The 18,295-nt window shown below is 32.1% G+C and overlaps 1 protein-coding gene across 3 annotated transcripts; it reads left to right on the forward strand.

Moving 5' to 3' along the window:
- Positions 1–6,253: 6,253 nt before the first annotated feature.
- On the forward strand, positions 6,254–14,374 carry LOC134246646 (perlucin-like protein). 3 transcript variants are annotated; one of them, XM_062729020.1, is made up of 4 exons: positions 6,254–6,537; positions 12,180–12,280; positions 12,563–12,662; positions 13,758–14,374. In XM_062729020.1, the coding sequence occupies exons 1-4, from the start codon at positions 6,525–6,527 to the stop codon at positions 13,973–13,975; spliced, it is 432 nt and encodes a 143-aa protein (XP_062585004.1). In that variant the 5' UTR covers positions 6,254–6,524; the 3' UTR covers positions 13,976–14,374. The 3 variants fall into 3 exon arrangements, with proteins under 3 accessions (XP_062585004.1, XP_062585002.1, XP_062585003.1); XM_062729018.1 differs by lacking the exon at positions 6,254–6,537 and adding an exon at positions 8,824–8,882; XM_062729019.1 differs by lacking the exon at positions 6,254–6,537 and adding an exon at positions 9,120–9,217.
- The last annotated feature ends 3,921 nt before the right edge of the window (positions 14,375–18,295 follow it).

An 18,295-nucleotide genomic window follows, 5' to 3' on the forward strand; every position in this document is an offset into this window, starting at 1 on the left:
GAAAACCTTTTTGATTGTCAAGTATAAGATGATCTCATACCCATTTTATTCTTTTTGAGAAACATTCAGAAGCTATTTTATACTAGATGCTGTCATGAGACAGTAATACCCGCACTATGGTGTTTGCCTCTAAATGCACACTTCTTCATATTGGGCTTTACCAAGGAAAAAGTCAATATAATTCAATAATTTACATAATACATGTATTCATCAAATTGAGCATAATATGCTCAGGTGACCATGTAGCTGCAGATCTGGTTTTATATATTTGTCTTTGATCATAACGCTACAGATCCCCATATGCAAAAAGGTGCAATTTACGCGCAATATTTTTTTTAGCACTTTTGGGCAGAATTTCTCCACTTTCTAGCATTAGTCAATCAACTACCTTTCACTCCCTAATTTTGGACACATTCTCTGGCCAATATGTATATTTTGTCCACCTCCCAGCCATTTATAGTAATCTCTACAGGCAATAAACTCGCTTGATGTGAATTTTCAGCAATCTAACAAATAATTTTAATCGAGTTTATCTCGAGTAGAGACGACTATAAAGGGTTGGGAGATGGATAAAATATACAGATTGATTAAATAATGTGCCTAAAATTAGGAATTGATAGGTAGTAAATTGACCGATGCTGGAAAGTGGAGAAATTCTCCCCAGAAGTGCGCAAAAAATATTGCGCCGTAAATTGCACCTTTTTTGCATTACAGGATCTGCAGTCAAATACTAATATATAAAACCATAACGCTACAGATCTGCAGCTAGTGACCATGTGACCCATGGGCCTCCATTTTATAGGTATTTCATATTCTTAATTCATTACCAGTCGGAAATTAAACTACAGAATTTAATTAATGATGTAAATTAGGTTTGATAAGGGGGGGGGGGGGGGGGGGGGGGGGGGGGGGAGGATTTTTGGCACATAATTGGAACTTTTTAAATCTATTTTCTCATATAGATTAACAACAAATAATATATTATTCAAATTAGTGTAAAGCGTTTTTGATGAATTTTTCAATATGTGCAAAGTTTATTTATATTTGATTAGGCAGAAACTTCTTGAAAGCTGCCATATACACAATCAATTTAATGGTCAATCCCCACCCGTCTCCCATCAACACACACACACACAAACACACCTTATTTGTCTGTTTTTGCAAATAGGCCTAGATTGCAAAGCTAAAATAAAACATCTTTTGTAAATGATAATTTTCAATTTGTTCTTGCACTATACATGTATCTAAACACCTGCATCACATTTGGCTTGCGTCACGTACCCAACTTAAGTACTAGTTTTACCATTGGCATTATCATTTTAGATTTCACTGCACGTGCAGTAGGATACTAGTGTGCATCATTGCATATATGTCGGTAGGAATTATTTCATTTTGTGTTTTAACTGGATTATATTTCATGAAGATGACAGGGCCTAAATAATAACAATCGGTAAGTACAAGTTTTGGTATAGATTTGGGTAAAATAGTCTGAAATGCAAACGGTTAGGTTAAAGTTTAAAGGATCAAAGGTCATCCGATGCTACAATAGACGAATTTCACATTCTGAAGAGTTATCCCCCGTTATCAACGTTACATTCAGTTACAAGATCCAGAATTTTTTTTCTGGGAGGGAGGGGGGGGGGTTCCAGACCAGAATTTCCTGAGAAGCAAGAAAAAAAAGAAGTTATGGTTTGGTCTGTTTTCTAGGGTGGAGGGACACTTAGGGCATCCAAAGTCATTTTTATTTCTTCCGTATATATTATAGTCCTGCAAATTCCGGGGGAAGGGGGGGGTGTTGAGGGGATCTCCCAATCCACTTCCCTGTCCCTGTAATGACAAATGATCATGTGACTCCTAAATAGTAGGAAACTTTTTCCATTTGACTATACATAATATTGTTTCTTGTGTTATTATGTTATGTAAATTTAATGGTATAAAGGTTATGAACCCCTAGAGGTCATCCTCACTCTCCTAATGAGCTGGAAATGTTCACAATATGACTGCCTTAAATTAAATAAAAGTGCATCAATGATAAGATTACTTGACATTTTATTCATGAATTTGTGTCAACATATCTTCCTAGAATTAGGAATGAGAATCATTCAGAGATGGACCACATTAAACTATTTGTATAAACATTTTTTTTTTTTGCATACATGAACAAACAGGGGTCTGGGAAGGGGTGAGGGGAAGGATCGAGTTAATATTTCTTTACATCTTAATGGTTGAAAACTCCTAAAATGAATGTTGACCTCAAATCTAACTTGTCCTCATTATTTTTCAAATGGTGGTGTCTCCATATGAGTGAAAAATTCCTGAGAGGGATGTTTAACAACAAACAAAATGACATAAAAACACAATATTGATTTGCGTTAAGAAATATGCAGGGGATTTTTTCCATCATAAATCTTCTTCTCAAGAACAGCAAGGGCATTCTTGTCCCCCATTTTGGGGAAAGGGAGGGGACACTAAATCTCATTTGTCTGTCAGTCTGTCCATCTTATTGACAGCTAGTATGTGCATCTGTCACAATAAATTTAACCTTGGTCATAACTTTTGAATGATAAGAGATAGTGCTTTCATATTTCACATGCACATTACCACAAAACTTTCTAAATATACTATGATTTTTTAACCCAAGTGAGACCTTGACCTTAAAGTTTTACCTACTTTCCAAAAAATAACATTTTAAATTGATCATTTTGAAAGAGAAAAGAAAGGGCATTCAGATTATACATGTTTATTACATGTGAAAAGACTTTTCTAAATATATCATGACTTTTGACTCTGTGACCTTGACCTAGAAGTTTAACCTACTTTTCAAAAATATTATATTGTATATATAACTTTTGATTTAAAAGAGATAGGACTTTCATATTTGACATGTACATTACCTGCAACAAAATGTTTCAGAGCATGCTATGATTTTTCCCCTTTGACCCAATTTTCAAAAATTGATATATGATAGGGGTGCATATTTGACACACAATCTGCCATAAATTATGGTATCTCATTCAGTAAAACACAGAAAGCAGAGGACCACAATTCTTTGAATTTGCTTGTATAATCTTGATAGATGGAACATGCTCATATAATGTAGATTCAAGTTTTTTATGCCACACCATGATTAGGAATACATGTATAGTTTTTGTCATGTCCGTCCTCCACCCTTCCATCTGTCTTTCCATCGGGCTCAAAGAAACTTTCTAGATATTTTTATCAAAGTTCATATGTTGATGCATACTGATGTAAATATCCAACTGCAGCAATATTTTTTGACTTTGACTTTTCCTTTGACCTTCACTTAACTTTTCTTTAAATTAGTGTTTAGCTTTATTTTAAAGAAACCATTCAAGTTGTGTAATGAAACTTCACATGATGATACATACTGATGTAAGCTTTACGATGCTTCACTCTTTTTTACCTTGACTTTTCCTGTGACCTTGATATCACTTTTCTAAAATTAATGTCTAGACCAGTTTTGAATAAACAATTCAAGATATATTTATCAAACCTCATATGCTGATACATACTGCTAAGAGCTATTAATACGTCAACTTATTTTGACCTTGAATTTTCCTTTGACCTTGACCTCACTTTTTAAAATATCATTTTTCGACACCATTAGTCCCCCCGGGGCAAATTCAACATTCCAAAACCTTACTGTACATCTACATGACACCACCAACCATCTCCCAAAAGATGATTAGGCTACTGTGTAAAATGTAAGAGGAGTTCAGGGAAAACAGGGCTTTTTGCATAAAAAACGTCATTTTTCGACCCCCTTTTGACCCCCTGGGCCAAAATCAAAATTCCGAAACATTGCTGCACATCTACATGTGTACATGACACCACCAACCATCTCCCAAAAGATGATTAGCCTACTGTGTAAAATGTAAGAGGAGTTCAGGGAAGACGGGGCTTTTTGCATAAAAACATCATTTTTCGACCCCCATTTGACCCCCTGGGGCAAAATCAAAATTCCGAAACCTTACTGCACATCTACAGGACACCACCAACCATCTCCCAAAAGATGATTAGGCTACTGTGTAAAATGTAAGAGGAGTTCAGGGAAGACAGAGCTTTTTGCATAAAAAACATCATTTTTCGACCCCCATTTGACCCCCTGGGGCAAAATCAAAATTCTGAAACTTTACTGCACATCTACAGGACACCACCAACCATCTCCCAAAAGATTATTAGGCTACTGTGTAAAATGTAAGAGGAGTTCAGGGAAGACGGGGTTTTTGCATAAAAAACATCATTTTTCGACCCCCATTTGACCCCCCGGGGCAAAATCAAAATTCCGAAACCTTACTGCACATCTACAGGACACCACCAACCATCTCCCAAAAGATGATTAGCCTACTGTGTAAAATGTAAGAGAAGTTCAGGGAAGACGGGGCTTTTTGCATAAAAAACGTCATTTTTCGACCCCCATTTGACCCCCCGGGGCAAAATCAAAATTCCGAAACCTTACTGCACATCTACATGACACCATCAACCATCTCCCAAAAGATGATTAGGCTACTGTGTAAAATGTAAGAGGAATTAAGGGAAGACGGGGCTTTTTGCATAAAAAACGTCATTTTTCGACCCCCATTTGACCCCCCGGGGCAAAATCAAAATTCCGAAACCTTACTGCACATCTACATGACACCATCAACCATCTCCCAAAAGTTGATTATGCTTCTGTGTTTTATGTAAGAGGTGTTCTGGGAAGACGGGGCTTTTTGCATAAAAAACGTCATTTTTCGACCCCCATTTGACTCCCCGGGGCAAAATCAAAATTCCGAAACCTTACTGCACATCTACATGACAACACCAACCATCTCCAAAAAGAGGATTAGCCTACTGTGTAAAATGTAAGAGGAGTTCAGGGAAGACGGGGCTTTTTGCATAAAAAACATCATTTTTCGACCCCCATTTGACTCCCCAAGGTAAAATCAAAATTCCGAAACCTTACTGCACATCTACATGACACCACCAACCATCTCCCAAAAGATGATTAGGCTACTGTGTAAAATGTAAGAGGAGTTCAGGGAAGACGGGGCTTTTTGCATAAGAAACGTCATTTTTCGACCCCCATTTGACCCCCCGGGGCAAAATCAAAATTCCGAAACCTTACTGCACATCTACAGGACACCACCAACCATCTCCCAAAAGATGATTAGCCTACTGTGTAAAATGTAAGAGGAGTTCAGGGAAGACGGGGCTTTTTGCATAAAATACGTCATTTTTCGACCCCCATTTGACCCCCCGGGGCAAAATCAAAATTCCGAAACCTTACTGCACATCTACATGACACCACCAACCATCTCCCAAAAGATGATTAGGCTACTGTGTAAAATGTAAGAGGAGTTCAGGGAAGAAAAGTGTGACAGACGGACGGACGGACGGACGGACGGATATGAGTAACAACAATATACCCGAACTTTCTTTAGAAAGTGCGGGTATAATGACACATTGAGCAAAGATATTGATCGCCATTTAATAAAAAAAATATCTTTTGTCTTTTTATCTTTTAGTAAGATTGTTATAATTCCTTGTTTCTGAGTGGTAGATAGTTCTCCCTTTTGAAATCTATAATTAATTGAATTAATTAGGAACCGCCCAATATCCTTCCAAAAAAGTGTGAAAATCATCTGTAAATCCATCAATTCCTAGACTTTTTCAATTTTCATGTTTTTGCAATTCTGTTAAGGTTTCGGCTTTAGTTATTGTACCTTCTGCCTGACATCACGTTTCTTTATTTACAATTTTTATATTATCCATATCAAAAGTACTTTTCAAGTCGATATCCTATAATTTATCATCAGTGCATCCATATAGATTTTTGTAAAAGTTTTCAATTTCTGAATATATTTCAGATTGTTCAATCTTGAGTTAGTTTGGTGACTGTTTTGTTTATAAAATTCCTTTTTTCCAAGCTTAAAAAATACTTTGTCGGCTTTTCCCCTTCTTCTATTTATTTATCTTGTCTTCTCACAAACAAACCAGGTTACCTTCAACAAATTCTTTTCATCTAACTTCCTAATTTTTTTTTTTATAATTTCAGGTGAATCATCAGTGTTTCTATTGATTTTAGGTGAGGTATTTCTTCTTCCAATGATTTTATTTTTATTTTCTTTTTTCTTTCTTGAATAATAACTAATTGTAGCCCCTCTTACTCTTGTCATGATTGGTTAATAATGGAAAAATTCTTCGACAATTCGGTGTAAATAATGACCTAACAGTAAGTATGAAAAACGTTAGTCACCATTTGACTTAGAATATACTTCATCGTTTAAAAAACTGTTCATTGGCACAGCTTGCTCTCGCATATCGAATCAACTAAGAGATATAAACCTTGTATGCCGGTTATTTAGGTATATTGCTGCATAAGGAAGTTGAAAGTTACAGTCATCACGTTTACCATATAGCTTGGTTGTTAGATTACCATTAACGTATATTTCAAGTAAACTATCCAAATAAGAAACAGATTGTTGGACTCTGTGGTATCTCTTATTTCAAGGTCACAGGATATGTTGAGTCGAGGTATGATAGGAAGTACATATTGTAACTTTTGTTAATTGAACAGTACGCAGTCGATATATTTCAATGCCGATTTGAAGGACATAACAAGTGCATTCTTCTTTTCACATATTTTGGACAAATTCTTCTTTTTATGAATACAAAATCAGAGCTTCTAACAACGAGGCTCAATTGATATTCATTGGAATTCCTATAGGTTGTTGGAAGACCTGGACTCCAACAACCACAAAGACATTGTCAATCAGAAACGCATCATATTTTTTAATATCAACTTTAGAATATATGTTCAATCAAAATGTTTTATGCAAATGACCAATGAAAAGGTAAGTGAATTTTCGAGTTCCAATTTTATAGAAAAAAAATACAGTTGTCAACGAAAACAAAATGTCTAGACTTAAATTTATCGTGGGGAATGGTTGTACATAAAGTTAAAAAGTCGTAAGGTTTTGTTACTTATTTTGGCAAAGCATGTATATATTTTGACATTTATTGAAATGAAGTTTATATGTATGATGAAAACATTGTCATCTTATTAATCTAACAGATGTTTGAATTTGTAACCAGAAATAAGTATTTTTTTCTTCTTTTACAGATCGGAATTTAAATCTCGAAAGTTATTAATAGTCTATATATTTTAGACAAAAAAATGTCAGTTTAAAACTTGTCCATCTGTTTTCTCCTCCAGAGGGATAACTGTAAATTTAAACGAACACGCAACGTTTTCGGTATCAGATTTACTCAAATGTTAATAAACATGCAATATTTTCATATATCTTCTTTGGTAACAGATGCACTAAAACCCTGACAAAAACAATTAACATTAGGGCACTTGTTCCCATCTCTGAAGTTTAAGAGGTCCGTGTTCGTTCATCTCCTATTTTTTAATGTTAAATGGTCTTTTAAGCTTGAATATTGTTCCTTATCCCCACATATTCTATAGGTGTTTATTTATGAAATATGGAGATTTATGAAGTAAATATGTTTATTTCGACTATATTTAATCACGTATCAAAAATTTTGCAAATAACCCATTTTAGCAATTACACATACCAACAACGTTCTTCATGAAATATAGCCAAATAATATCAATCTTGTTTATATACTTATACCTTTATATATTAGTACATGTATCAATTGATAGAATCTAGTCATAACTTACCTGTCTTATAAAGAATATTTTCAAATTAAAAGTAGCAGCTATATAATACATCAGGCAAATTAATTTGTATATAAAAAGAATGGGGAATGATTACAAAAATAAAATAAAAAAATAAAAAAAATAATCGAAGGAAAATAACAATGAGTTCATATAAACAGTTGCTATAAACAAAAAAGCAAAAAAGAATAGCAAAATAAATTGAGCCTTACTTTATTAATGTTCATAAACAAAATGCAAAATAAAATGGGAAAGATCAAGCACTATAACGTATACTGTACAATAGTTCTATTTTATTTAATTACAGTTGTATTTACGGAATCTCTAATTTTCATACACAGATATGACTTCAGTCATATACTTCTTTGATATTTTTTTCGGCTGGAAAAATAAGCTGTGATAAATAAAGATACATGGTACATATGTTAATTAGAGAATTTAATAAGAAATGCTAAATATTTATTTATACTCAATTTTACACTTCATAAATTTGCTTCATTTGAAAATATTTTTACTGTGTATTATACGCATATTGTTTTTATGCCTATGAGATGTAACGTTATGTCTTTTGGTTTTAATAAAATCTAAATGGTTTCAATAAAATCTAAAATTTAAAAATTAAGTACGTGTTTTTAATTAAAATTCAAGCGTCCTCATTAAGCTACAGTGCGATTTTAGAATTTTGCAAAATCAATAATTCAAAATTTTTCTTTGATAGCCCATGCAGCAACAGATCTACACTTCTAAAGAGTAAGAAACTATGTTTAAATACCAATAAAAACTAATGAATACCGAGCAATCAAATTAAACATACAATGTATGTCTTGATGTTAATACTATTAGAATCAGGATCCACAGAATAACCGAAGCGTAAATAAGAGGATTACCCTTTACTTCACTTCGCCATTTTATTTCAGATATAAAAAGATGTCGTTTATATTTCATTTGTGTATAAAAAAAATTATTACGAGTAAAGAACAAAAATTCATATATTCAGAAAAATTTCGGGAAAATGCACAGTTAATACAAATCGTCTATGATAAAATTAAACCTTTGCGCATGCGGTATGATCAACATTTCTATATAAGTAGAAATGTTCGCTTATATTAAAAATTAAACGTATAGTGGTTTAATTCATTTACTTCTTTTATCATTATGAGAAACAGCTTTTTATTGATTTTCGTGTTCTGTGGTAAGAACTTTGAGTAGTTTTTTTAAATGAGATCATTCACTTCCAAGTCATATATTTGAGTAACGTGTCCAAGTAGTAAATAACAAATAATTTATGTTTTTGTATTTTATTTAGACAATCTTCTTCAAATCTGCACTTCAATGGAATTTTGAATTATTAATGCATTATCTAAAAAGTTCTTCTTCTTTTTTTTTTTTTTTTTTTTTACAGTTAATTTATTTATTTTATGTATTGTATATTGAAGGTTGGGATATTCATTAAATACAAAACGTAATTACTACGTGATGCCTTCTAGTATCGTTCATTGGAAATGATAGACATTCAAAATATATTGCGTATGTTGTCTTTTGTTACACTTATAAATGATGTAAGCTTATTTCCATTTGTTTTCAAAATTCCATTACAGCTCAACGCACTTTTTAAGCTCACATGGTTTTTCGCACAAATTAAGGTCACATTGTTGTAATAAAAAATACCATTATCGAACTGCAGTACAATGACATAACCCTTCGTTATATTACATATATAATGTCAAGCATAAATGTATTTTAAAATTATTATCTTAAGTTTCCAAAGTAGATGTTTAAAGGGGAATTTATTAATAAATGGGAGGATGTTTAGACTATACTATTCTAACATAGGTTTTTACAAATTTTATAAAACGAGCTTTCCTTGAAACTATGTTGTTTAAGATTTTAAATTTTCTTCTTCAAGGTGAGTATTGTTTTAAAATCTTTGCTCATTTACCATACACCTCTTGGTTTTTTCGAAATGTAGCGCAAAAAAGGGAAAACATTGCAGAAAGAAACCACGCTAAAGGGTAGGATAATGAAGTATTGTTTATTTTTTTAAATAGTAAGTTCCTTCTATGAAAAGAAAAATTCTTCTGCATTTACGGTTTGAAACGTTAAAATTTTGCAGTGGGATTAAGCTCTCATGATTCTAGATTTTAGAAGTTGACTCTTAAAACCCTCACCTTATTAACATAGAAAGCATTCAAACAGATGCAAAATACAATTACCACCCCGAGTTAAAGAGTCAAAATGAAAAGAAAATACAAGTTACAGAAGCTGTACTGTGTCCATGTCTTCGTTTCTGCCAAGAGCTATTGCTTTAGAAAGAACGGTTAAAAAGAAAGGTGCAATTGGCCAGAAACCACAAAAATTCAAATGAGAATAGTTGTTTTTTTTTTAGCCATGAATATATCGAATTCTACCTATTGATTTATGTGAGTTATGTTTCAGTAAATGAAATTAAAAAAAGTAAAATTCAAATTATGTAAACAAATACTTTTAAAATGAATTTTGTTGTCTCGATACACAATTTTACATCATAAGAATGTGACCTTAATTTGTGCGTGAGCTTAAGGTAGGTCGCGGGTTTACTGCATAAAAATTCTACATATATAATGTTCCTTAGAATTCACAGCGTGTTATCTGCAATTTTTATTAAATTTGCCTACGTAGTTTTAATGCTATATTACTGTAAACGCGGTATTGTTGTTAGTACTTTTTTTACGCTTTACTATTAAAATGTATGGGAAAATGACGTTTTAAGCCAATTTTGTGAAAATAGTTTCTTTTAAAAAGATTGGATAACTTTTTAAAGACGTAGACGAATTAGTCAGGAATTTCAAATATGAAGATGAGGTAAAATCAAAACTATTACTTTAAAAAAATCAATATGTCTTATCGCTAGATTTTTTGCTAAATAATTTCAAAGTTTTCTTTTATACTGCTAAAATGTTGCGTTTATGGCGTTATTTACAACGTCATTTATTGAACGTAGTCACGTCCCGTTTACAGTATACGAGTATAAATATCTTGACTTTTGGAATATGCAAGATTTAAAAGGTGACATAGATACAAAATTTAATTTTATTCATCATTTAATTTATTGCGGAGACATACTAGGATGACCAGCAACTTATTTTAACTAGTATTGTGACATTCATATTCTGATCATTGAATCAAAATGAAAGGTATAAACATCCCTCGTTTATGAGAATTAACGTACAGAGACAAACGCGAGTGATAAAATATTAGTACTTGTATTTTTAGGAAATTCATGGTCAATAGGATTTCAGACATAACACAGAAAATTGATCACTTTATTCGAAAACGGTAAGAAAAACATCCCGATACTGAGGAAATAAGCGGGGGGGGGGGTGGTATCTGCAATGTTCTTTCTATATTAATCGCAAGCTATAGTAAATGGCCCTAAATCTCAGGCATTTGTTAATTTCGAATTATCTGAATCAAATTTCAATACGCAAAATGTAAAACACTTGCATTTACCTTATACACTTTGAGCTTAGAAAAAAAAATTATACTTGTAAATTGTTTATAGTGTCTTATAAGTCTTACAGCAAAGGTGTTTGAATAAATTTGATTTTTAGCTGCATTTCACAATTTATTAGCCAGCAAAACAAGAAGGCGAATGCACGAGATTTAAATACATAACAACCAAACACTAATGAAAACCCAAGAAAATACATATAATTAAATTTAACCCGTTTTTAGTGATGAGGATTGATTCCATCCTGAAAAGTATACGCATATTTTCGCCCCGGCTTTGATTGGCAGTCATGATGCAACACGCATGTTCCCCTGATTTTCAAATAACGTGCGCACATACAACCCCTCAATTTTCCCGCTTAGCAATTTTTACTCATGATAACTTCCTTTCTGCAAACCATAACTTTTACGCTGATTTATACTGATTGACTCTTAGCAGTTTAATTACACTTACAATATAAATTATTCCTTTCTTTTTGTATTGTATTTGATTAATTAGTCCTAAGACATTACATATAATCACATCAGAATTCAGACTGAAATTTAATTATAAAACATGTATGAAGTTTACGTACAGTAGCATGCACTCTGTATTAATCTACTTGATTCGTACAGACTTGAAGTCATTTGCAGAGAATTAAACGGGAAACAACGTAACGTTGCCTTTGTGACGTTACTGACGTCATAATCAAATGTGCACAAAAACAACAGCTCGGATCGTCGAAATTGTGTACCAAAATTGATGACAAAAGCAAACCCGCGACCTACCTTAAAAAGTGCATTGAGCTGTACTTGTGACGCAAAATTCCTCAAAAACTTTACTAGAGGGAGATTTTGGATTCTTGAAACAATTGAAATTATAAAAAAAAATCTCTTTACAGGAAAAGTTTTATGAACAATATACTCAGTAATTCTATTCTCACATCAAATGATTAGTTTCTTTTGTAAACAATGTATGATAATTAATTAAACTTCAAAATTGGCTGTATTTCTGATTAAGGGTTTGGCGCATCAGCGAGATGTCCCAATCACTGGATACGATATTCAAACAGCTGCTATCTGTTCGTCACTCGTTATCATTTGGAATGGATTGATGCAATGGTAATACGCATTCACAGGATTTTTCTACAATCAGCATAGTCATAACATTTACCGGTATATTATGAGGACGACTTCTTTTTATATAAAAACGCGTAAGAGGTTATCGGAGAACAGTGCATTATTTTGCAAATAATTTGTATTAATTTTGAAGTGTTTCTATAAAAATTTAAAATCCTCCCTTTCGACGGGTTGCATTTAATATTATTAACTACAAGTTCAAGAAATAAAAGTATATTTTGTCGAGTATCGGGGTTTATTTAGATTTTATTCATCTTATTCTAGACATTTTGCAAGGCCTACGGAGCAATATTGGCAGAGGCAAAATCGTCATCAGTAAACAACTTTCTTAAACATGAAGCTAGACGCCTTACACATAATTCAGGTTTGTAGATTTTTCTCATACGCAGATTATATCGTAGCAACTCGTAGACCGCGAAAATACGTATAAAATCTTTAAATTCCTGCCAACCTTTGTATGTCCAATTCTTTAAAACAATTGCATTTTGAAGCTGTTATAAGGTATAAGACTAAAAGACGCAATTATCATTTAAACTTAATTAAAGTAAAATATATTAATTCAGCATCAAGTTAAATCAAGACCTATAAAGGTAACAGATACACATTGACAAGCATTGATTTATATTTATTCAATATTACTGTACTTATATTTATTTGTTGTATGTTGTTACCGTCTCAGTTCGTTTAAAATTAATATCATTGTTTTCCTATTGGACTTTTGTGAGAAGTACTGACTTTTACAGTTGACGATTTACTTGACATTTAAACCTGCATTAAGTAAGAAGGTACAAAATTGAAAACCTTTCTAGTGGTCATAGGTAGTGCCCCTTACGTTGTTAGGGGCACTAATATGTGAAGGCCGGGGGTTGAGGGTAGGGTGGTTGTCGTTTTCTTTATGGACAATTTATTCTTGCTTTGAAATCACAGGCACTTGTTTCTGTAATCAATTTTTGACCCATAGTATAATAATAACACTTGTTATTACAGAAACAAGTGCCTGTGTTTGAAATAACCCGTTATTGTGGTTAAATAAAATGTTGAGGTAAATATTTATTTCGTAAAAGAGTTTCCGTATATTGTTCATGTGTAAAAATAAGCTGTCAACTGTAAAAGTCAGCGCTACCCGCAAAAGTCGATTACAATAATTTAACAAATAGTTCTGTAATATCTGTGGGATGCCCACACCTCAATGGTACCTGATCTCACCTCTGTTTTGGTGATCCGTGTTTTCTCTGCTCCTGATTTGTATTGTTTGCAGGGACTTTTAATTTAAGCTCGAATACTGTTTGTTATCTTCATATATAGTACATGTATTTTTTCCTTTCAAAACGCTGTTTTTCCTACAGACCAATATATTTCCTTCATAGACTTCTCGATTTCTGCCTTTCTACTGTTTTGTTCCAATTTCTGTTTTTTAATTGATAAAAAGAAGCAATAAATTCAAATTCTCAAATTGCAGGAGTTTTTTGGATTGGAGGTACAGATATCTTTATTGAAAGAGCATGGAAGTGGATGGGCAGTAACACTAGGTTTTATTATTCTAACTGGTGGCGTGGAGAACCCAATAATTATTCCGGGGGTGAGCACTGCGTGCAATTACACAGTTCCTATAATTATGCTTGGAATGATGCCACATGTCAAGACAGAAATAAGTTTATTTGTCAAAAAAATACGTAAGATACAGTTTCAAAATATCCAGTTTAGATATGGTAAAGAAACAACATGACTAATTTATATTATTGCAAAATTAAAACATATGGAACAAAGGTAAATCAATCCATTGATTATTTCGTTTTGTTTTTGCACATTTCTATATATGAAAATTATGTAAATATATTTTTCATGTTTTAATGAAGAGTTTACAATTTATTCTGTAATTGTTGGTGCTGGGGAGTCGGACAGATGAACATGTGGGACCTCCACCCCCAGCCAGCAGACTCTTTCCATGTGTTCATAACTATCTTTATTTTATTGATACTGGTGCCTTAAAGTTATTCAATAAAGAATTAAAGTATCAATTTGTCAAACATGTAGATACTGCCTGTATATTGCCCGCTCTTTGAATTTATTTAATAAATGGTGTCTAAACTTCTAAAGTTTTGATTGTTTGTTAGAAGGACTTAACAGCGATTCTTTGATTATAAGTTTCCTTCCCTTTGCACCGATATTATGTCTGTTGAAAGGTGCATATAAATCTTTATTTTAATTCAGTGTATTCAAACTAATCGATCATCACATCATCTCGAGCTTTATGTCATCGGTTGGAAAACCATCATTCGAGGTTTTTTTCCGCTTGTGGATCTCTGCAAAATTGCAGCAATAACATAACGAGTTTTTTTTTTCTCAAAACGATGTTAAAATACTATATTTAAAAAAGTATTTATAATTAAGTTACTTTGCCATCCTCATAAAAAAATCGCAATTACAAGGGAGCCAACTGGGGTTTCCTTGTGTTGCAAAGTAAAATGAAGCGTATTTACTGCTTTAAAGCAACTTTATTTTTGCAAAATCAACAACGTTAACATTTAACAAAATGAAGAAATTACTGGTTGAAATTTTTATTTAAAAAATATAATATAACTGTTTTTTTTTTTAAAATTTTCAACTGATAGGTAGATTGATGTCGTTAAAGTGGGCTATTAACGTTATGACAAACTGAAGCTCTTATAAATTTAAGAAGTGGTCCTTAAATGTCATTAAAAACGATTTAATATGTACTAGAAACTTGTTGCGAGCAACGAAAGGTCTTCCGTCCGAATAACCGTTCTTATATTTGGTATTCTTGCATGTAACATTACATTGCATGTAACTGGCTTGTTGATAATAAATTATCGTTACATTTAGGTAAAACTGAATGCATTTTATTTGGTTCCAAAAGAAAGCTTCAAAATGTTGAAAAGTTCCAGGTTGTATGTAATGACCATAACATTGATTGTAAAGAAAAAGTTAAATATCTTGGAGTTTTGATCGACAGATGTTTAAGTGGTGAATACATTGTTGAATCGATTGCCCAGAAAGTAAATAATAGATTGCGATTTCTGTACCGACAAGCCCGGTTTTTAGATACTTTTTGTAAAATGACTCTGTGTTCAGCATTAATACAATGCCATATTGATTACGCCTGTAGTGCTTGGTATGCAGGACTATCCAAAACTTTAAAGAAAAGGTTACAAATTTGTCAAAACAAGATGGTTCGTTTTATTTTGAATTTAGGTCCTCAGGCAACTGTTAATTACGAAATACTTAGTCAATTAAATTTATTAAATATTCAAGATAGAGTTTCTCAGCTTAGACTCAACCATGTTTTTAATATTTTTCAAGGAAAAGCCCCTTCTTATCTTAATGAACATTTTATACTTCGGTCAAATTTTAGTAGCTATCATACTAGATCAGTCTCAAATGCAGATTTTGTCGTTCCAATAACTAAGCAAAAACAATCTGAATCATTTTATTTTAATGGAATCAAAGACTGGAACATGTTACCAGCACAAATTAAACCTGTTTTAAATACTGGAAATAATTTTGCTTTTAAAAGAAATGTCAAGAAATTTTTATTAGAAAGGGGAATTGCCCAGTGTAAAAGTCAAGTTGTGTTTTATTAGTTTTCATTATTAGTATAAGTTGTTCCAATTACAATCATGTGAATATTTGGTATACATTCACAATACACTTCATTTTTAAGGATCTTTGTGTTGTCAACTTGATCCCATATCTTAGCTATAGTATTTTAATTTTATATTTATCTGCTTATATTATTTAACATCCAATTAATATACATGTTTGAGTATAAGGACCCCATTGGAAATAAGCCATTGGCTTTCATGGGTTATCCTTGGTATACAAATATAATCTTATGTGAATCATATTTATAAATTCATGTCTTTTAAAAATGATTGATTCCGATATTTTATATCAATTATATTGTTTAATGCCATCTTTTATATATATATATCTTAAATTATATTGTGAATATTGCAACGTATGTGTAGTATACCAAATAAATATCTATCTATCTATCTATCTATTTATATATGATCGGTAAGACACCTAAACTGTAAAAATGCAGGGATTAAAAAATATATTTAAAAAAAATTAAAGTAGCCCCGAATATTCACTAAAAAATGCCAATCATTATTCATAAGGATCAAAGCATAAACTTGAGCTATTTTATAATTGAAACTTGCAGGAATGTTTTGCCCAAAAACATGTCATTGATCTACGACTGTCAAGGAATCAGATACCATTTACGTTCAATAATTTGCATTAGACCTATTAGAAAAAAAATTCAAAAAATGCATTTATAAATATTTGATTAGAATTGATTTAAACTTCATTAAACAATCTTTTTGAAAAAAAATGTTTTTTTTTGTGTGTGTTTTCTTTTTATTTTATGACACAAACCTACATGGTTTTATTCCTAAGAATCACGCTTATATTGTACAATCAAAAACAACTTCAATAAAATCAATGGCACTAAAAGAACAATTGACTGAAATTCACTATATATATTAATCAAAATTTCTAAGTTCTAAGGCAAGTTTTTGATGTACACTACTTTTATATTAAATTATTTTGACAGTATAAATTAATAAGTAAACAGGATAAAAAGAAGCAAATTTTGTTTGCGGTATTTGTTGAACATCTAGTGATTTCTAATGATTGTAAGGGATTCAAGTAAGCTTTGTTCAACTTTGGACGGCATTGTAAAAGGTTTTATAAAAAATAAACAAATATAGGGAAAGGAAACTCAATTCTACTTTACTACCACCAGTTTGGAGCGTGTCAACTTCACTTGCACATTGTTGTGCGGACACGACATTTTAATCAAGCTTTTTCTTGTTTTTCGTAAACAACTTAAGATGGGGAACACGTGGAAATTTAAATAAATGAAAGATACACCCGAAAACAAATGAATCTTGCACTTTATGTTTCTTAACAATAACGGTCATGGTTGAGTAATTACACATTCGATAACAAAATTTTTGGCTGTGACAGGTGTTTATGCAAATTATCACGCAATCCAATCGATTGATCACATGAAATAAAAAAAATAAGACAGTTATTCTTTAACTATGGCTACCACTCATCATTTCTATATGCATTAACAAAGGTTTTCCTCATCTCCTCCACGTCCAACGTCCCTTCTGATGGTAAATTCCAACGGTGTCACAATCTCATCACACAAACCAACATACAGGAACTCTGATATATAAGTGGATAGTGCTCCCCATTCTGTATATCAATTTTAGTAAATAAGTCATATTTGAACTTTTGATAAATATTGCACGAGTAACACCTGTAAAAAATTCTTTTACAACTTAAAAAAGAAGAAATTATTTTGAGGTTTGGTCATTTATACAAAGAGCTGTGTAGTTACGTTTAAGATATAGACACATGTCATCAACATGGTCACAAAAAGGGTGGACAAACTTTGGATATTGGGATTTGATTGGGAGGGAAAGAATGTCTTTGTTACCCCACGTTTGGGTCGAAATAGTAGATGGTTCGGTGTAAAATACTCAGGATGGAGTCTCCAAAATGGAGTCTCACAAAGTGCAAGAGGTGGAGCTTCTTAAGTGATTCAGGTGGTGCAAGGTGTGGAGAGTCTTGTTAAAGTTTTTGCTCTTGCTTATTAAATCTGTCAACATAAAGTCTTATTTCCCTTTATAACTTATTAGAATGTTATGTTATCAAAACAATTAAAATAAATCTGAATGCATTTATTTCATGTCAAATCAATTCTGTATTGACCATTTGACAATATCTTTTGGAGTATAATTTAATGAGAAACAGCTAAGAAAAAGTTAAACAATTTACGACCTTTATGTGTTTACAAGGAGAACAGGTCTGCTTTTAATTTTTTAAGATAACAGAGGCTAAATAAAAGAGAAGAAACATCATTATTATCCTTTCGTGCATTGTTGTCATTTTCTTTTCTCAAAAAAGAAAAACAAACGAGAAACAAAATATAAGATGCTTTCCCAAAAAATGACTTTA

The sequence above is a fragment of the Saccostrea cucullata genome, unplaced genomic scaffold (genome assembly GCF_032062105.1).
Source record: "Saccostrea cucullata isolate Sc308-1 unplaced genomic scaffold, CSIRO_AGI_Scuc_v1 ctg2147, whole genome shotgun sequence".
In the NCBI taxonomy this organism is placed as follows: Eukaryota; Metazoa; Mollusca; class Bivalvia; order Ostreida; family Ostreidae; genus Saccostrea; species Saccostrea cuccullata.